The sequence below is a fragment of the Notechis scutatus genome, chromosome 2 (genome assembly GCF_049901735.1).
Source record: "Notechis scutatus isolate UNSWTSFEM ecotype Mainland chromosome 2, rNotScu1.2, whole genome shotgun sequence".
Classification (NCBI taxonomy): Eukaryota; Metazoa; Chordata; class Lepidosauria; order Squamata; family Elapidae; genus Notechis; species Notechis scutatus.
The window spans coordinates 164,450,531-164,470,858 of NC_142010.1; the positions used below are offsets into that span (position 1 = coordinate 164,450,531).

Below are 20,328 nucleotides of genomic sequence, written 5' to 3' on the forward strand. Positions count from 1 at the left end.
TCGTTGCTTTTTTCACATACTCTTCTACATACACTCCACTTCCTGCATATTTTATTTCCAACTAAGTTGGATCCTCTTGAGATTCACTCAGCATCTTCTCCTTCTATAGCCACATCTCTGCCATATATAAACACAGCCCAGTCTTAGTATGTACTCCTCTTCTTTCCATGCAGGAAAATGCTGGTCATCCCTTACTCCAACTTCCATTAACCCAGATAAATGAAATAAAGCTACACATTCTTCCTCTTCTCTCACACTGTCTTTTTCCACATGCAATTCATTTTCTCCACATTCTCTTTTATTATATTCCCCCTTTGTATATTTGGCTTTTATTAATGCAGAGAAGCAAATCATAACAACATTCCAATAACAAAACCTAAAATACAGATCTTGAATTCAGTTATTCAACTATTCCAAAAGCATATTTTCATATAAAAGATAAAGCTTTATTTAAAATTGTCTGCCTGGAAAATCATATTATGGGAAGACAATATGATCCTATATGTGCTCAAAGTCCTTTTTTCCAACTCTCCTGTAACAAAAATAAGACATGCAAACAAAACCATCGAACACTTCAATCTTGTACACTAACTGGGAATGCACGAAACACCACCAAATAAAAGTTGCTAATTCAACTTCTGAATTAATTTCCAAAACATGAAGGTGCTCATAGCCTGCTCTGATACATTTTCTAAATACCATTCATAAGAAGGTCTACCAACTTGTTTTTTCAATCAATGGCTAGCAGTTGTGAATGCAATTATTGAAGATAATCCTAGAACAAGGATGCACATGGCTGCCAAAAACTTCAAAGATATGTTATAATCCTTCCTCCCTCCCTCCTTTGCACACCGATTCCCTCACCCTATCCTTCTCCCCACATTGCCCTCCAATCCCCACTCTTTCTTATTTATATATTACCACATTGTTGGCTAAGCTAATTGATCACCTGTGATTCTTTCATTCAAAGAAAGCAAATCAAAAGCATAGCTATGCTATCTTGTAAGAGCGTCCCTAGAATCTATTTTCTTTCCTATGATTAATACAGTTCACATTTAAACTCCAGAAGAGGAAACAAACAAATATTTGATCATTCAGATGATACAGATTGCTCCACTACAGTGAGCAGGCCAAGCCAAATGAAGGCAAATACCATTCAAAATATATTTATAGTAGTCATTATCCCAAATCTATTTGTAACACTGCAAAGCAATCTCCTCAATCCACCTAGTATAGCATAAATCCTATGCATGCTAACTCAGAAGAAAACCTCAATTTTTTAATGTGGCTTATTCTCAAGCAACTGTCAATAAGATTGCTGTGTGATTTAAATACAAGCAATATTTTCTTTAAAAGAAGTATCCTTCTGTTAGAAAGCATTTACAAAAAGGAATGGCTGTATCACTAAGTGTACTCTGAGTTCCTTCCTGCATATTTCAGTGTGGTTTTTGTTCTAATTTTGTTCTTTTGTTCTAAGATCCTCACATTTTGGTTGTATTTAAGATGGATTTAAAACTATTTCTTCAATAAAACAAACTGGTTGGTGGAAGTGGTTGTGAGCAGATTTTGAGAGTGGCAGAAAGGTGGCTTATTGTAAATCTTATAAGGTAGTAAATTGGTGGAGATTTTGTAGATTGCAGCTTTATTTTCACTGTGATTATAAATATAATTTGGGATATATTGCTTTTATTCTTTGTTAATTTTTTATTATTGTTGGAAAGTAATCCAGTGGGGGTATATTTTAAAAAATGTTTTGTTTGTTTGGATTTACCCTGGAGAATGCTGCTTTCTCTTCTGAGATATGGTTGAAACACTGAGTCAGAAGTCCTTGAGGCAGAGAGATTGAGCATGACTCTGAAGAATAATTAAATAAATAATTTAAACACGATTGCACTGGTATTCTACTTCCCTTATGATTATGTTTATATTATTGTATGTTTGCTATGCGCCAGTCAGCATTGGAACAATTCAGATGGTATAAAATCATTCCAATATATAAACAAAAATATGCAATAAATAAATAATAAGCAATAAATAAATAAAAAAGAAAAAAGAACAGTGTCCCCTACCAGCATAGTCTGATTCCAAATTTCTGGCTAACTTTCTACAGTGCTTTCACTGATGCTAAAGGGTAACAGTCACTGGAATGAGGAAAGTTTCTAAAACAAAGGTCCCCAAACTTGGCAACTTTAAGTTATGCTGGCTGGAGAATTCTGGGAGTTGAAGTTCACAAGTCTTAATGTTGCCAAGTTTGGAGACCTCTGCTCTAGAAAGTGAGTTATGGTAGGAGGTAATAGCTGATGTAGAAGGCAGCAAAGAACAAGTATAGAACAGTGCAGGGTGACAAAAACAGAATCAAAATGGAGAAGATATGGAAGTCTCTGATGACAAAACTGAACATAAATACTGCACATCATTAGGCACCTGGTGAAATAGAGGAACAACAGGACATACGTATTATCTGTGAATACAATTCTGTAGCAAAGAAGTAAGTTCCCTAGGGGAGCAGTTTGCGATGCCTTGAAATATTTCACTACTATTTGCTGCCATGTCTGTGAAAATCCTTAGGGAACCCTCAGTTTTGAAGGTGTAGTTTTTATCATGTACAGTAGAACTCTTTGTCCTGCCCTGTCCAACTTTTTAATTTTTTTGCTCGGTCTTTTCCTGTGTCTTGTAATGTGTATCCTGGATGTCAGCTCAAATCCAAGTTCAGCTTTTGATCCAAAAAGGTTAAATAATCCTGATGTAAAGGAAGGATTAGTGAGTGAGTATTGGGAGTAATGTTACTCTATATGTGGAAAGGTAACATAACAGAACAATGAACTGAAATTTACAAGGAAGTCAATATTATTCACAGTATCAAAAATAGTCAACATTCAATTTGACTATTAATCAATCAATGGAATCAATGGAAAAATAGAAAGTGAAATTAGACATCTGCAAAAGAAACATTAGTAAAAGGAATCTTCAAAAACACAAGCTCCAATCACAACAAAGAGTATTTCTGGGTATTTTAAATATGTGTCTAACAGTAGTCAGTCAAGAAAGCAACCAGAGGACCAAAGAGTTTGGATATGCCCCGACCTGGTCCTGGAAATGGTGACTAAAATGCAATTTAGATCACCACTGCTATAGCCAGGATGTCTTTAAGTACTATCCTTATATCTTTTTCTCCCAAATAGTGCCAAGCCTGGCATCCACCATTCTGTTCCTATTCATTTAATTTCCTAGATGAATTGTTTCTGTTAAACTTAATCTAGCTGTTTTGAATGTTAAGTCTGCTAATTGTGCCATTTAATGTTACGGCTTCTGCAAATTCATTCTATCTTTCACTGAAGCCATTATTCAAACTTTTGAAGAGTAGATGAAGAGTAGTTGTGTCATCCTACTCAATAGTACATTTCAATTTGATGAATATCTTTTGTGTACAATTTTGTACCAGCTTTATATCCACGTACTTATCATGCTGTGCAGTATGTATTGATAAAGGAGAATATTTGCAGCTCAGTGTTGAAATAAGGGATCCTTGGTGCTCTTTGAGCTTGGTTGCTTTCTTGTAGATGTTTCATACCAAAATGATTTACAAGTTCTGGTTTCTTACATTCACTACCCCTGCTCTTATCCTATTAATCTCAACTAATTGTAGCAAGGAAACAGCTGGTTCCTTCTGTTTTACTAGGTTTCTGCTGGACTTTTGTTTAAAAACAACTCTTATGTCAAAAATAACAATAGCAACAATTACAACAATGCAGTTGTGATAATGGATATGTTTTTGTTCCAATCTCACTACAAAATAACCATCTTTTATTAGGTCAGCATAAATTATTTGAATATGGATATTTACTTTGAAAGCTTAAAATGGCCACTGAGTTCAGAAATATTCCAAGCTCAAAATGTTTTTCATGCTAATAATCACTGCACTCTTTTCATGGTGCTTATAGATCAATAGATCAATCAATATCAACAAAATATTTCCAAGAAATTATACTACAGCAACCAATCTATAGTCTTCTCTATTCTCAGCTTTTAAAAGATTGGAACCACATTTCTTCTCTTATCACTAGCACATTTTGTTTCCCAAAATGTATATATAAAAATAATAATACAAGTTCACAAAATGTTCATCAGGTCTTTTTCTGTATCCTAGGGTACAATTAATCAGACCACACATTTGACTCTATCAGAATTACTAGTATTGACTAAACATTTCTCTTTTAATCTCAAATTAGCATCCTGCTCCTTCAGCCTGTCTATCACAGATTCCTGGGGAACACAAATTCCCCTATAGGAGGGGGCTGAGCCAGAAAAATTGAGTAATGCTATTTTTTTTATATTTATGAGTTAACATTTTGCTATCCTCATGAAGCAGCTGGAATATTGTTTCTTTTTCTTGCTTTTGTTGTTCTTATATTCTTCATTAATCTTTCCTCATTGTGAGCTTTTGCTATCCAATTCTTTATTTGTAAACTTCTTTAATGATCTCTTTAGAATCACAGAGTTGGAAGGGGCCATTGAGCTATCAAAAACAACTCCCACTATTTAAAGCATTTAAAGATTTAAAGCATTGGTTGCCCCTTTTCTTGAGCGCATTAAATAAACAAGGGATCATCATTAACTGGATAATTGGTTCTACCTTCAATTACGGCTAGAATGCTCCATTAAAATGTTTTCTTGTGATTTAAATTGATTGTCCTGACTTCTTGATCATACGATAATAAAAAAGAGGCTTTATCTTTTGATAACCCTTCAAATATTCCCCCAATTCAGTTTTCTCTTCATCCTACTAAACGTATCTTGACTCCTTTGCCCTTTATCTGTTTGCTCTTTTCTGCTTTCAATATTTATTTATCATTTTGTACACACACTCCAATTTTTTCTTTTCCATTTGGAAACTATTTGCTGTTTTGCGTTTAGTATTGGTTTAATTGAAGCACTCCAAACATCCTGAGCTCATTTACCTACTAACTTCTACTATCATGAAATCCTAATTAGCTTTGTTTTGATGGAATTAAAGTCAGCACTCTTGAAATCCAGGCTACAAGTTTGCCTACACATTTTAGTTTCCCTTAAAATGAAGAAGTTCAGCATTTTGTAGTCATGGTACCCTTACATAAGTGTTCTGCCCCAATTTAGGATTGCTTCTATATATCTTGACTGATATCATAACAACAGCTGCTTCATGGTACTGAACTGATTTTTGATTTTACTTCAGGTTTACTAGAAACATTAGCAAAGTTATCTTCCTTTGAACTTATATGGCATTGTAGATTTGTGGGTGATTGATATTTTTTTTGTTCAAAAGAATTCCTGTCCCTATCTTACTGCTCAAATGATATCTACGCAAGTTCATTCCTGTAGAGCTTTGCCCATTGGTGTGTTTCAAATATTATTACCACCAGTTCAGTGGGCTTGGTTTGGTGGGCACACTTTGCGTGTGCGCGCACGCCAAACACACACACTGCACAGGCGCAGTGGCTTTCTGACTCACCTCTTGCAAGTCTGTACTCTTCCTGTCACTTCAGCAGCTGCCGCCCAGCAATCTACTTGCCACGCAAAGCAGCTGCACTTCAAAAGCAGGACATAAAGGTGAGTATGGGATCCCAGGTAGGCGGGTGGGCCCAACAGCAGAGTGTTGGAGAGAACCGATTCACTCTCTGCTGCTCATTGGCGCTACTGGCTTGGCAGAAGCGGGCCGAACCGGTACAATACCACCACTGGTTTTGCCTCTTGTAAGTGAATTTTTTAAAAAATAATTTAAAACTACAGTAGCTTGTTTTCTTCTAGGAGAAATTATTCTTTTTAGAAACAGGGCAGAAAATATAAATTAATAGGAATTCCTTGAGTTACTACAAATACCACCTATAATCAATATTGTGTTGTGATTTGAGACATATAGAATTTGTTCATAGCAACAGAAACAGAGACAATTTATCATTCTTCAGAGTTAGAGTAATAAATAGAAATCAGTTGAACATTATAGGAAGGGAAATACACTTTAAAACAGTGGGCTGCAGAGAAATCTCACCTCCAGAGCACCCCCTCAGAGCACCCCCCCAAAGCAATTAATCCAGGCTGCGCAGAAACACAAGGCTGTGCTGCCCACATGGCCTGCAGGAATCCTCCCCACCCACTCACTCCTTACCTGGGAACCTTGCCTGCTAAATTGCTATTTTGCCTTTTTCCCACCATCAGCTGTTCTGCTGTGCTGGGAGATTTAGATTAGCTAGAAAGCAGGAAACGGTTGGATTTCTTGCTTTCTAGCTAGTCTTTAGATCTTTGGCTCTGCTTTAAAGGACAACCGAACCTCCCTTAGGACTGAAGTTTCTATTATTCAGTGCAGACTCACGGCAAGCAAATTTGAGAGATTGCACTAGCCGATGGCAGATAGATAGATCACTGAATGATTCTGTGAGCAACTCAATCTGCCTGCCTGCTTTGCCTGATTTTGGGTAAAAGTTGCTCTTTTTTTAAATAAAAAAATCAATATTTACATGCATGGTGTGTTGTGAGTTAATTTTGTGAGTTTGCTTGCAAGCAAACTTTATGTGGCAGACTGAGCTAGCCAATGGCAGATAGATAGATTTCTGAATGAATCTGTGATTCTGTGAGCAACTCAATCTGCCTGCCCACTTTGCCTGATTTTGGGTAAAAGTTTCTCTTATTTTATAAAAAATTCAATATTTATATAAATATTTATAATATTTACATACAAGCCATGCCCAGCCAGTCACATGACCAAGCCACACCCACAAATTAGGCCACACCCACAGAACTGGTTAGTGGTCCCTGGGATTTAAAATTATGAGTTTGGTGGTCCCTGAGGTCCAAAAGGTTGGCGACCCCTGCTTTAAAGGGCATAATGGAGGCCCGTGGAATATCTCTTTAGTGACTAAAGGATATATAGTGGAACCTTGGGTTGCGAATGCTTCTGTCCATGACAAAATCAGGTGATGACCAGAATTTTTGGAAACATTTTGCTTCTGATTGCAAACATATCTTCAGATGAAGACCAAACATAGCCACGGCGATTTTCCCTGCCACGGCGATTTTCCCTGCCACGGCGATTTCCCTTTCAGTGCCATTTTTCTGGACTGCGCATGCACAGTCGGTTATGCTTACGGTCATGACCAAATCAGGTTGTGACCTAAGTCCTGGAATGGATTACAGTCACAACCTGAGGTTCCACTGTAATTTAATTCCTTTATTCAAAAGGAATAGAAACAAAAGCTGGCTAACAGTTACATCCCTGCTCTGAAATCCAGTGAATTTATTTGGTTATACTGTAAAAAGATTAAACTAGAATAAATGAAAGCAATGCCTTTGTTAGAATCCACCATGATTTGCCCAACCAAGTCATTACTGCTTCCAAAAGCAAATTACAAAACTCAAATATATATGGAAAAATGGCTGAGAGAGCTCAGTTGCCCCAATATTTTAGGAGAGAAAAGTTCTGCCAAGCAAGGACCTTTCAAGGCTTATCTTTCTGCTTCAGAGAATGAAGTAAGAGGCAAAGGATCCCTGATTTGATTCTACTCAATAAAGTATAATTAATTAGTATAATTTAAAAATGTCTTTTCAAGAAAACAGAATAAGAATGATGAGGAGAAGCTAATAGAAAAGGAAGTTCAAGATGGGTGTGAGTCTTTTAATTTGGGGGAAAAATGTAGAGAAACAGGAGAGATCAATGTAGCTATACCAGAAGAGAAGATCTGGAAAAAAGGACATATATAGGAAATAGAAAGAGGGCTAGATCAACAAGGATTAATATAGAGATATTCTGGAACTGGAGCAACAGTGGCAAGAAAGATAAAACTCAGAATGAATTGTAGTTTGTTTTTTAAAAACATTAAGAACAATAAGAAGAAAAGAGAAACAGAAAAGAATCAATACACCAGCTACACAAGGAAGTGGCAACATGCTAAAAAGTAACAGAAAAAAGAGTTATTCAACTATTTTAGTTCAGTCTTTTCTAACACAAAGTTAGGTGGTCTGACAGGAAATTGTGAAAAGTAGGATGAAGGATGAAGAGGCATGACTGAAATGTTAAATAAATATGGTCAGTGAAAACCTGTTTCCGAGGCCAAATGAATTGCATCATATTTACTGAATAAATTAGCTGTTGTCTGGATAAACATTGATGAAATTAAGTGAGAAGACTGCAGAATTAGTTTCAATTGTGAGATGGACAAATAAACAAATAAATGTATTCGTCAGAACACAAACTCAAAAACAAAAATACAAAAAATGCAGGGTTTAAAGATGGAAGAGTAAGAAACAGCAATAATGGTTTGCTTATGGTTCCAATTCATGATGTTGGTTATGACTTTTAAAGCCCCTTAAACCACTCGCCCCATGAGATTCTGTCCCCATCATTCTAGGTGAAGGGAGATATTACGGACCTGTCAACCAAGGAATTTCAGTGGGTTCAGGAGAATGATTTTTTCTGCTATGGCTCCCGTTCTTTGGAACATCATTCCCCTCAAGGTGTGATCCATCCCCACCCTTCTGGCCTTGTGTAAGAGCCTCAAAACCTGCTTCTGCTGATTGCCTTGGGATCTGATGGGGCATTCCATGCTAAAGGTGGTTAGTGCACTGGGAAGGAGTTTCTACCCATCCCACTGCATTCTGGTGTGTAACCTATTTATTTTTTGTTTATTTTACAATTTAATATTTTCTATGTTTGCTTTTAACCTGCCCAGAGTCACTTGATAGTGACTAAGCAGCATATCAACAAACAAAAAAACAAACAAACATTGTAAAGATGGCTGAATTTGTAGAAGTAACCAAATTGACATGTTTGATCAAGAAGGGAACTATATACTTTTATTAAAGACTGGAAATTGGAGGCTGGTTGCTGAGCATCCAAAATATGATTATGACTATGGGGAAAGGGTAGCTGTAAAACATCAGATCTGGATTGTAAGTACCTTTTTGGGGTGGGAGTCCATCATAAATTTCAACAGTTACTTTGAGCAAGTCTGTTTTGCCATGTTTTGCAATGGATGCAACTTTCTGTCCTTATGAAGACAATGGAATCCCTCTTTTCCTAAGGACATTTCACAGCTTGACACAACTAAAGGTCTTTACATAATCAGTGAAGCATATACTGATTTCAAATCAAATCAAATATTTATATTAACCACATGATGATTTCTTTGTTGTATTCTTTTTTTTAAACTAATATAGTATGTATTAGCAAGTAGAATAAGAAGGCTGTCCTTATCAGAAACATGAAGGAGTTGTTACCTAGGTAAAAGGGACCGAAGTATCTTTTAAGCCAAGCAAAGTAACTTTCAGAAATGTCAGGCACAAGAAACCAAGAAGCCAGGACAGAGTTCAAAAGTCCTGCATGTTTATTCCGTTGAACTTATTCACAAGAATCTCATCTACTATTAGTCAATACAAATTGGTGCCAGATAAGAGCCAATGAACTTCAAGGGGGCTGGATTTAGATCTCTTTCAGGCGTCTCGGGATTCCAGACTGCTGGTGCATTTCACTCGTCTTCTAGCATGGCCTGTTCATCTACCTAATTCACTAAACTGTAGGAAAGAAGAAGAGGGAAATCAACACTTGTAAGATTCTGCTGCAATAGCTAATCTCAATAAAAAATGTTTTAGTCTTCCTGGGAATTCATTTCCTGGTCTGCTCCATCTACAGTGTCTTGTTCCTTGGTCTTTTCTAAAGCCAGCTTCAACATCTGATATCTTCCTTTTCATGTACAGCTCTAATCTGTATTGGATGATCCTAAACATCATTTTGCTAGTTTCTGAAATTAAGGATATTGTATAGTATTTTGCATAATCTGTTAAGTCTCCTTTCTTTGGTATTGGTATACAGATCAATCACTTCCAATCAGGTGGCCATGGTGTTAACTGTGTACTGAAATTCTATACAGAGAGATGTTAACATCCAAGATGTCTTTGAAAATATCCCCTATTTATAAGTACTTCTAAGCAATAAAGAATTATACTAAAGCAGCATTCCGGTCATTAGTATATCAGAAGGCTAGAGGAATTGATGGAATACATACAGAAATATGGCAAGTAACAGAAGAACATTCTGTAAAGTTTCTAACAAAATGCCAGCAAATTTAAAGAAAACAGATGGTTGTTTCCAACAAAAAAGCATGGGTCAGATTTAAGTAATCTACACATCAGAATGAACAGTGATGTAATGGCACATAATCAATAATCAAGCATCCATCCAAATTCTTATTTATTTAATTTATATGCCACCCATCTCACTGTCTAATAGCTCCTTATTTTTGTAAAAAGACGAGGCAAATGTATGTCAGAAAAATCATTTTAAACTAGTTTTCCAATTTTATGAAAGACAGTAAACAATGTAAAGATAATCAAACTAAAAAAATGCTTGCCCAAACAAGGAAAAGATGTGGATGATGCCGTCCTACAGCAATGCAGATATTGCAAACAGGCATAATTAGTAATGATGGTAATTACTTTGACATCTGCTGGAAGACACATTCTGCTAAGACAGTCCTTCCAGGGATTTCTTAGATGATTGGAACAATTTTATCCTTTAGAGGACAAAGGAAGCCAAAAAAGGATCAAGTATCTTGACTTAATACAAACCAATAGGGAAAAGGTAGTCAAGGAAATGAAACTGGACTAGCTGGAACATTAGGACAAAATTAACATTTAAGACTGGAGCTTTTACTTTAATCGAAACGGAGTGAAATATACAAGCATATTTTGGACTTCAAAAAGTGTGTTTGAATGAATTCAGACCAATTATTTTGTAGGATTTCATCACAGGTAAACATAATAGGAAAAATGAATCTCAAGGTAAAAGGAAGTACACACTGATCAAATAGGGAGATCACCTATCCAGAGAAGTGGTGGACTTCTCTTCAGAAACATTCAAATATAGTAGTCAGTAGGTAGCCATCTGTCAGTGATGCATTAATATGGATTTCTATAGTGAGAAGGCACTTTAAATCACTAGTTTAAATAGCCTCTAAATCTATGAAAAAAAGTCCCACTTCCCCTAAATATTGTTTGCACCAAAATAATTAAGAACTGGAGAAAAGAGCTCTCACTTTTTTCAGGTTGCAGTTTTGTCTCATTTTTCCCCATTAGTAATGTCAAAAAGCTGTGAAGATACCATTATTTTGTATTACCTGGATCTTCATAAAATATATTTACTGTGTTTCAGGACTGATGAAAAGAGAAGATTTTATTTAAATGTATTACTGAGTTGGAAATCTTCATTAAATTGTATGTGTCTCATTTTTACTGATGGGTAAGCCATGTGAGTTTTCTGTCAGCAACAAATACACTGTCAAGTGTATGTTTTCATTTATTATGATAATAACTAGTAATGTGTTTATCCAGATTATAATATAATATATAACTAGCTTTCTATTTCTGCCTGTTTTATGGGCATCCAAAGATGCCCATACAAAATACTGTTAAAATGCACATATAAAAATACATATCCAAAATACTGTACATCCAAAGATGTACAAAATATAGTGAAAGTAGTGAAAACTCTCAGACGGTCCAGAAAGTATTGAAAGAAACACCAATAACCATACAAAGGTTATACTCATACTCAACAACAACAACAAAAAACTTTGCTTTGTCTGGACAATACCTATATTGGCAACTGATATAAAATGTAAGCAATGGCAAAAAGATATTTTCAAATTTATTTGGCAAGGCAAGAAAGCAAGAATTAAATACAAACTGCTGCAGGATATTAAAGAAAGAGAGGATTACTAGACATGAAATTGTATATTGTTTAGTATTAATAAAAATGGATGACTAAGAAATAAGTAGTTATTGGAATTGGAAAGACATGATTAAGATTTGGTTGGTATGGCTATTTGTGGTACCATAAAATTAAGGTTAACGTAGACTTTAAAAATAATTTTATTAGATTTGCCATATTGAGAATTTGGAATAGGTATAAGGCAAAATTGCCTTCCAACATCCCTTTATGGTTTTAATCTCAAGAAGCTTATTTGAGAAGTGAAATGATATTTACGCAAAAATAGTTAACATATGCTGATCTGCTGAACTTTTCCCAAAGAGAATTTAAATTTAAAACAAGAGAAAATGTAAGAGTTGGAAGGCTTTACACTCCATTGGTTTCTCTGTGAAGGTTAATAAGAAAAATTATGAATCTGAAAATGGTGAGACTGGATTTGATGTGGAGTTGTGTATAGATGATGATCGCATTATTGCTAAGATGTACAAACCTTTATAAAAAATGGATACAGAGGATGAGCAAGTTAAAGTGTATGATAAAATGGGTAAAACATTTTGGATATAATATATAGTTCGATCAATAGTAGAGTATGTTCAAGAAAGGGTTGAAGTAATTTTTTTAAAAAAATGATGGGTTGCTAATATATGACACCTGATAAGCTGTCAAAAATGTACAAGGGAATTCCAGATATTTGTTGGAAATGTGATCATACAGATGGCACACTTTTTACCTTTGGTGGACATGCAAGAATGCTAGAAAATACTGGGATCATGTATATATTCTGATTTAATAGATTTCAAAAATGAATGTAAACAAATTTTTCTTTCGGCTTAATGAACAAGCAAATGGAAACATCTTATGAAACTTTGCTTTTATATATGATAAAAGGGGTCCCATTTACTGTTTTCCAGCTACCTAGCTACCTGGGAACGATGTTGTAGTTTAGAAGTGGATCACAAGCGTACAGAAGATCCAAGGCTCAATCTTGGTCTTCCATCATTCCAAGAAGGTTTGAATATTTCAGCTTCTGGATAAGCTGGTAGGCTTAAGCAATAAGCTCTCTAAGCATTTCTTGTTCCTCTTGCCTTTCATACAGTGATCAAAATAGTGTTGACATTTAATCAGCTTTAATTAGTACTAGTCGCATTGCAAGGTTACTCAATGTTTTATAAGCATCTGGATAAATCCCACATAATCCGATTGGGCAGTCATCCACTGAGACAAGTATACTTAGACAAGAAAGGTCACAGCCACAAGTTCATAAGAAACACTCTGGGAGATGGGTAGAAAATTAAGTGAATGACTGTAAGACAGTGGTGGGATTCAATTTTTTTTACTACCAGTTCTGTGGGCATGGTTTGGTGGGCGTGGCAGGGGAAGGATACTGTAAAATCTCCAGTCAGAGGTGGTATTTGCCGGTTCTCCAAACTACTCAAACTTTCTGCTACCGGTTCTCCAGAACTGGTCAGAACCTACTGAATACCACCTCTGCTGTAAGATATACATAAATGATGAAACATTAGTGCAAATAAATGAATCTGTGTACCTTGGTACAAGGAAAAGTGGTAAATATGGGAAAGTGTATAGAGAAATTTTACGAAATGCAAATATTAATAAGAAAGGCTATGGGTAATGGATGATCTGTTTTGAAGATTGATACTGAAAGAAATGAAAATGGCTGTGCATAAGAATGTACTTCTGCCTACTTGTTGTATGGAAGTGAAAACTGAATTTGACAGGAGAAGTAAACAGTAATAGGTTACTTAAGTCTTGGTGAGAACCCAAGAAAAAGGTTGGAGATTAATATGTGCTCATGAATGTGGACTGAACACATGAGTAACTAGTATGAAAGTAGTATATTGAGATTGTCAAGAATAAAAATGAGGGTCCAACTGCAAAATAAATATACTGCAGGAGAAGTAGTAAATGAGTCTAAGAGAAGGGGAAGATTGAGGAAGTCATGGTTTGATAGAATTGGGAAATTTAAAGAAAAAAATGCAATATATGAATTGATGTATAGTCACGATGGAACTAAGGATGGTTTCTAAAAATAGAAAGACAGATAAAGTATAGTGAATAACAGTGATGCAAATGGTGTATACATATATGCTATGTTTATGTCATGTATATATGTGAATATATTTATATGTGAATATGCTTCATATTCGAGTTTAATTTTTAGTGTTGTAAGCATGATCTAGTCTATACATTATAACACTCATTGTATTTGTTTGCTTCAGAAATATATTTCAAAATGAAAGTCTATGAAAGTATGAACTTTTTAAATGTCTTTCTAAGTGGGAACTAAACACTTGTTCTTTTAACAAAGATATCCTTATTTTTTTCCATTTCATTCCGGTATTAGCTACCTATTCTTCTTCCATGTTATCACCGTGGACCTTGGCAAACAAATGAACTTTGATTTAAGATGAATCGGGAGACATTTCTTTAAAAACAAAACATTATATAGATTTACAAAGATCAGTGTCTTGAATAAAGCTATGCACAAAAAATCAATTTGCACATGCAGTTTCTTAGGTGAGAATCAGAAACAGTTTCTGTTTCCAGGGACCTGTGAAGGAGAAAGTGAAGAATGGTATTAAAAAGGTATTCTTTACAAATGCTAACAGATTTATCAAGGGAATAACACAGATTTCAGCTAATATAAACAATGATTGTTCTGAGAAGAAAATGGGTAAAGGAGGGGAAAAATGCAAACACAGTTGTTCCATGGATTGAAGGCAAAGATGTGGGGAAAAAAATCTGTCTTGCTATGAAAAAAGTGACAAAATTTTGGTTACTGGTAGTGGAGAAAATAAGTACAAAACAGGTTTTTGATATATTTAGCAATTTAAATGACTATAAAATGTGACATATTATTGTACCAGATGACTTATGAAAACTATATTTTGATAAGAAGACCTGATACATATTCAGCAGGGTCTAGGACAGCTGGCCGTGGCCAACTCATCATGGCCATCTCATCCTGGTGAACATGGCATGGCCAGTTCACCATGGGAAAACTCGCTGTTGCCAACTTGCCACAGGACAATCCACATGGGATAACTCAATGCGATAGATGTTGTATGCACTGTTTCTTCAATATTATCTCCATTTTTGTCAATGGAAATAATGTTGAAGAAACAGTGGCAGAAAACATTTATTGCTTTGAGTTATTCTGTGTGGAACTGTCCCATAGTGAATTGTCCTGTGGCGACTTGACCACAGCGAGATGGCCGTACTAGTTTAGTTATGGTAAGATCAGTGGTGTGTTTCAAAATAGTTTACCACTGGTTTGGTGGGCGTGGCTTGGTGGGCGTGCTTTGCATGCACACATGCCTAACGTGCACTTTGCACAGGCGCAGAGGCTTTCTGACTCACCTCCTGCAATCCTGTGCTCTCCCTGTCGCTTCAGCAGCTGATGCACAGCAATCTGCTGTGACGCACAAAGCAGCTGCATTTCAAAAGCAGGAAATAAGGGTCAGTATGGGAGCCAGGGTGGGTGGGTGGGGGTGAGCCCAACAGCAGCTCCAGCAGCTCCTCGGAGAGAACCGGTTCAGTATCCACCGAACTTCTGCGCTACAGGTATGCCAGAACCGGGCCAAACTGGTAGAATACCACCACAGGGTAAGATGGCCATGGTGAGTTGGCCACAGTGAGTTATCACTGCGAGTTATCATTCCGCACAGCACATCAGAAATGAGGCTAACTCTACTGATGAACTCTAGTTCTTCTGTTTTGCACTGAAAACTGTAACTCCTCATTTCATTTATAACTACTGACATGAAAAACAGTAGCTATTAGGCCATTTACTCTGGATAAAATTCAACATATGAGGGGCAGAATGAAGTTGTACTGGTGACTTCACTGAAAAGCCAACTTCCACAAATAGAGCTCCATGTCTACAGTGAAATAGGTAGGTTCTAGATGCAAAAGTTTGGTAAGATTATGATTGATCTCTACATGATCAGCTGTATTTTCCAGGATCACCTCGAGGGAATAGAAAAAGGGGCAGTTTTGGAGGATGCCACACTGCAATGTAAGCCCTGCCCCTTCTGTACATGCATGCACATTCCAAGTGTATGAGGTTTACATCTTAATGCTCTGTTTGCTATCCTGACTCCTCATTTGCCCCACGAACATTCCTGGTTTCTAGACATCCCTCACGGAAACCTAGCACATGAACAGGAACAATGTGTCCTAGGGAATTGAAATGCTTCCTATGACAACATCCTAGCTTTGGCATAGCACAATATTATTCTAAAACAACAGTCCCCAACCTTTCTGGCTCTGTGGACTGGCAGCAGCACCGGCAGAAATGGTGGTGGGGTGGAAGAGGGGATAGTTTTGTGCAAGTGGCAGGTGCGTGACACGAAATTTCATTTGCGCAAGTGGAGCTTAATGTGTGAGTGTGCACTCCTGCTGCTGGCACCAATGGAGTTTTGCGTGCTCACCTGCTCAGCTGCTGCTTGCGTGGCCGGGGGTTGGGCTCCCTTATTTTAAAGCATCTGATCAATAGATCTTCATATAAAGATGGAATTATTTTTTTTCTATCCCCAAAAGATGTTGCTATATGATTCCATTTATATAAAAGCACAACAGGTAAAAAGTAGACTGCATCTATTTGCATAGAAGAGCCAGCAAATCAAAGCATAGTAGCTTCCCAAACCACTCAGGTTTCACTTAGGACCAGTGCTTTGAAGATTTCTAACGTTCTGTATTTCTAGTCTCTGAACTCTCAAGATTCAAAGCTCTTTATATTTGCCTATTCCTGAGTCAAAGAGAAAGTTTAAGGGAGATGGGTGGTTTCTAAATTTGATATATAAAATAAAAATAAAAGCCCATGATGGACCTAAGATCTCCCTATTCAGACAGTGTATGGTTTGTCAGGGCATTTAGCATGACTGCTGATACTTCATCATAACAAATATGTATTGGGAATCCCTTGGAAGAAGGGGTCTGGCAGGAGATCTTAAACTATCCCCTCAAATCTACTGGTTTTAGTATTTATCTTTCTCATGACAGTTTTGTGACATTTTGGGGTGTGCAAAAACTGGCTGTTTTGTGGGTACTGCAGACTGTGGAAGGCTATGACAAGTGTGAAAATTCTATCTTGTGATGCTCTGGAAGTTGCTGTTATATCCTGTTATAATACTGCCAGAGAAGACATAAGGAAAAAGTTGGCATCTAGCAAGTTACTTCTCTAGAAACTTTTAAAGACAATTAATTGCCTCCTCAAAAGCAAACAATCATTAAAAATATTTTTTCTTTTTAAGAAACAGACTTGACAATGAGTGAAATCCTATCTTTCCCAGTACCGTATTCTGTTGTTCAAGGAGACAACAGATTATTTTAGTTATTTGTGATCAATCATTTGAAGGTGAAAAGATCACAGTATTTAAACACCCTGAACAAAAGGAGGTTGCTTTATTTGAGAGGAATGGTGGTGGTGGTTGACTTTTTAATTTTTGTGGGGTTGTTATTTCAGGGTTGGCAGCAAGTAGTGTAAAGAAGAAAGGAACAGATTCTTAGTTACTATGGCAACAAACAAGGAATTCAAGGCCATAAATTGATCTAGGATACCAATCTGTTTGTTACCAAAGTGACTCTTTCTTTAGCTAGCACCGTTGTCTGAGTTGAAAAACCTATACTGATCTCCAGTGCTTCATAGATACAATAGAGTTGAAGATTTTAGTTCTAATCTTTAAAGCGCTAGATGGTTCATTGTCTAACTAACTGAGGACTAGATTTTTAATATGAATTTCTCACACTAACTTGAGCAAAAGAAATCCTCTTAAATATATCCTCACCTTTGGAGGCACAACACAGCACAAATATGTTTGTTGATATATGGAACAGAACATTTTCTTGCATCGTTCCTTAAACTATGGAACAAAAATCTAACTCCCCACTATTCTGCCTTGAGGAAAGATGCTTGAGACCTTAGATTAGTACAAAATATCAGATTAAATTGAGGCTGGGTAGTTGAGTCAATCTTATTGTAGGAATCCATATTTGCCTCTGAATAGTATGTACCATTTGTCATCATATTAAGCCATAACAAAGATGAATTTATTCAGACAGGACATTTTAAGTGGATGCAATTTAGTGTGCTACCCAGTATTTGAACTGAATTAAGTTGATTTGAACTTTTTGTAAAACAACACTTAAACTATTTTACAAGGCCTTATTAGCTCCTTTGCCAACCCCGTTGTTCAAATGGCTCAGTATAAATTGAGATAGACAGATAGACTGGCCATATATACTTTGGATACACTTTATTGTGGGAATTATGCCACTTCTTTTAGTAAAATTGCCAAAATGGGCGTGACCAAAAATCTATTACATGTCTATTCATTCAGTTTCCAACTCAGATCTGCTCCCTTCATTCATTCATTAACTCAATTACTTCAAATACTTTCCTCTTTCCCAAAATGACTCTTCTCTGAGAATCTTCAAATTCTTTCTCTTCTAGCAATTGTTCAATAGCAATAGGCATTGTTCTTCTAACAACTTAATCCTATGCAAGCTGCTATTTATTTAGAAATAAAATCTATAAAATCAATGGGGCTTATTTGCGGCTGAATAAGATTTCGGCCTAAAATGTCTCAGATATTACCCATTTCAGAAACCTTTCATTTTAAGAAATATTCTCAAATATTATTATACTCATTTGGATAGATGAAGAATACATTATAATCTGAAAGCCAGTTATCAAGTTTAGTTTTGTGAAAATCCTACAATTGTGATGGAGTAAATGCAAAGTTGTTCAAACAATAATGTTTGAAATTGTTTTACACTGAAAGAAGGTATGGGAGGATTGTTCTGAGAGTAATTACAAAAGAGCAGTGCAGAAATGGTATTTTCACAATAAAAATATAGATTTTGTTAATAATTAAGCAATAATTAAACTACAATAATTAAGCAATAATTAAACTGCAAGCAATAATTAAATTACAAATTCATGCTAAGTACTGCAGAAGTTCCCATCTCTTTATATAAGAAAAAGAGTGCTGAAACAGACCAAAATGTTATCTTTGTCCCTCAACTAATTTTCAACTCAGGTAATCCACATTTACCAACTGCCTCTTTTAGCAACTGTTTGCAGTTAATGACAATGATGGAAAAGTAACTCTGTGACCAGTCCTCACATTTATGAGCTTCACAGGTCTGTAAATAGAAGGAAAGCTGAAGGAAGATTGTAATCCCAATTGTGATGCTAAACTAGGATTACCTGCGTTAACCAATGAAATACCTGCAGATCCCAAAAGGAAAATATGGAAACAATCTTCCTTGCTTGTCCTCTTTCAGAAATTGGAATGTTGGAATACAGGTAGTTCTCAGTTTATAAGCAGGACCGGAATTTTGGTTGTAAGTCACTGCAGTTGTAGGTTGAATCACCATGTGACCAGATCGAATTTTATGACCATTTTTAAAATGGTCATAAAGCGAGTCACTGTGGTCATTAAGCAAATCCCATGGTTATTAAGAAAAACATGCTGTCATTAGTTTGAATCAACTTTCCTCCATGGTAGTTTTTGCCAGAAACCAGAAAAAAAAGGGGAGGAGGGAATTGAAATCAGGCGACTGTGGGACACGGCAATCGGACATAAATGTGAGCCAACTGCCAAACATCCAAGTTGCAATCGTGTGATTGAAACGGGGCATGTGTGACATTTTGTGACAGTCAGAACTGCATTACAGGCTGTAAGAGTAGTAACTTTGGACTGTCTTTATACAAACGGTCGTAAACCGAGGACTACCTGTATACTTTTTCAGAACCATTAAGGAATATAGCCATAAGGCTATAATTACTGTGAAATAAATAAAACTATTGGGGATGGGGAAATGGAACTAGATGGCTTCCTGTTGAGAACCACAATTCTACATTAGTCAACTTCTCTACTGTACACCACTCCTCAGTTTGTCAAGAGCCACTTATGTGAGCATGAGAGAACCTAAAAAACTGAATGCCAACAATTATAGCAATTTGAGTATTCAGATCAACAATACTCCACCAACTATAATAGCAACGGCAATAGTAATAATAATACATACTGTAAGGGACACATTCGTATTGCACTTCCAAGTACTTGTATGTTCCTGGACAAGGGTCAGGAAACACATCTGGGCCAGCAACCACTGCACACTGGGTCCGGTTGCTACACCTGAAAAATGGGAATAAAAATGAGAATAAAAATTGGAGTAACACAGCTAATAATTCCAAAGCCTAGGCAACATTCAGGATAATATTTCATTAATTCAAAAATATTATGACTACAGTACTTTAGAAAGATACAGCCGTTTTCAAGATAAGCTTGATTCCTGGTGACTTCAGACACGTACCCATGGATTTTTCTTGGCACTAATACTGCCATCTGTTAAAAGCAGAAAACCCTCCATACGTTTGCTTGGTCTGTCTGTCTGTCTGAATACATTTTATATGGCTATCTCTCTCCCTCCCTTATCCATCCATCCATCCATCCATCCATCCATGAAAGCTGCCTGATAGCTGTCTGAAGCATCACAATAAAAAAATAAGAATCATTGTAATAAAAATTTATGTCTAGAACAGGAAATCACCTCTGTTGTAT

General features: G+C 36.2%; 1 protein-coding gene and 1 long non-coding RNA gene across 29 annotated transcripts in view; one reads left to right on the forward strand and one right to left on the reverse strand.

The window, feature by feature from the left end:
• LOC148132379 (uncharacterized) overlaps positions 1-20,328 on the forward strand; it is a 531,004-nt gene that overhangs the window by 442,925 nt on the left and 67,751 nt on the right. The window lies entirely within an intron of this gene.
• Positions 1-20,328, reverse strand: part of ADGRL3 (adhesion G protein-coupled receptor L3) — a 573,686-nt gene that overhangs the window by 273,435 nt on the left and 279,923 nt on the right. For all 28 annotated transcript variants that reach the window (XM_087957273.1, XM_087957271.1, XM_087957269.1 and 25 more), the window contains one exon: positions 19,793-19,902. In XM_087957273.1, coding sequence (XP_087813399.1) covers positions 19,793-19,902 — 110 coding nt within the window. The remainder of the gene's footprint in view (positions 1-19,792; positions 19,903-20,328) is intronic.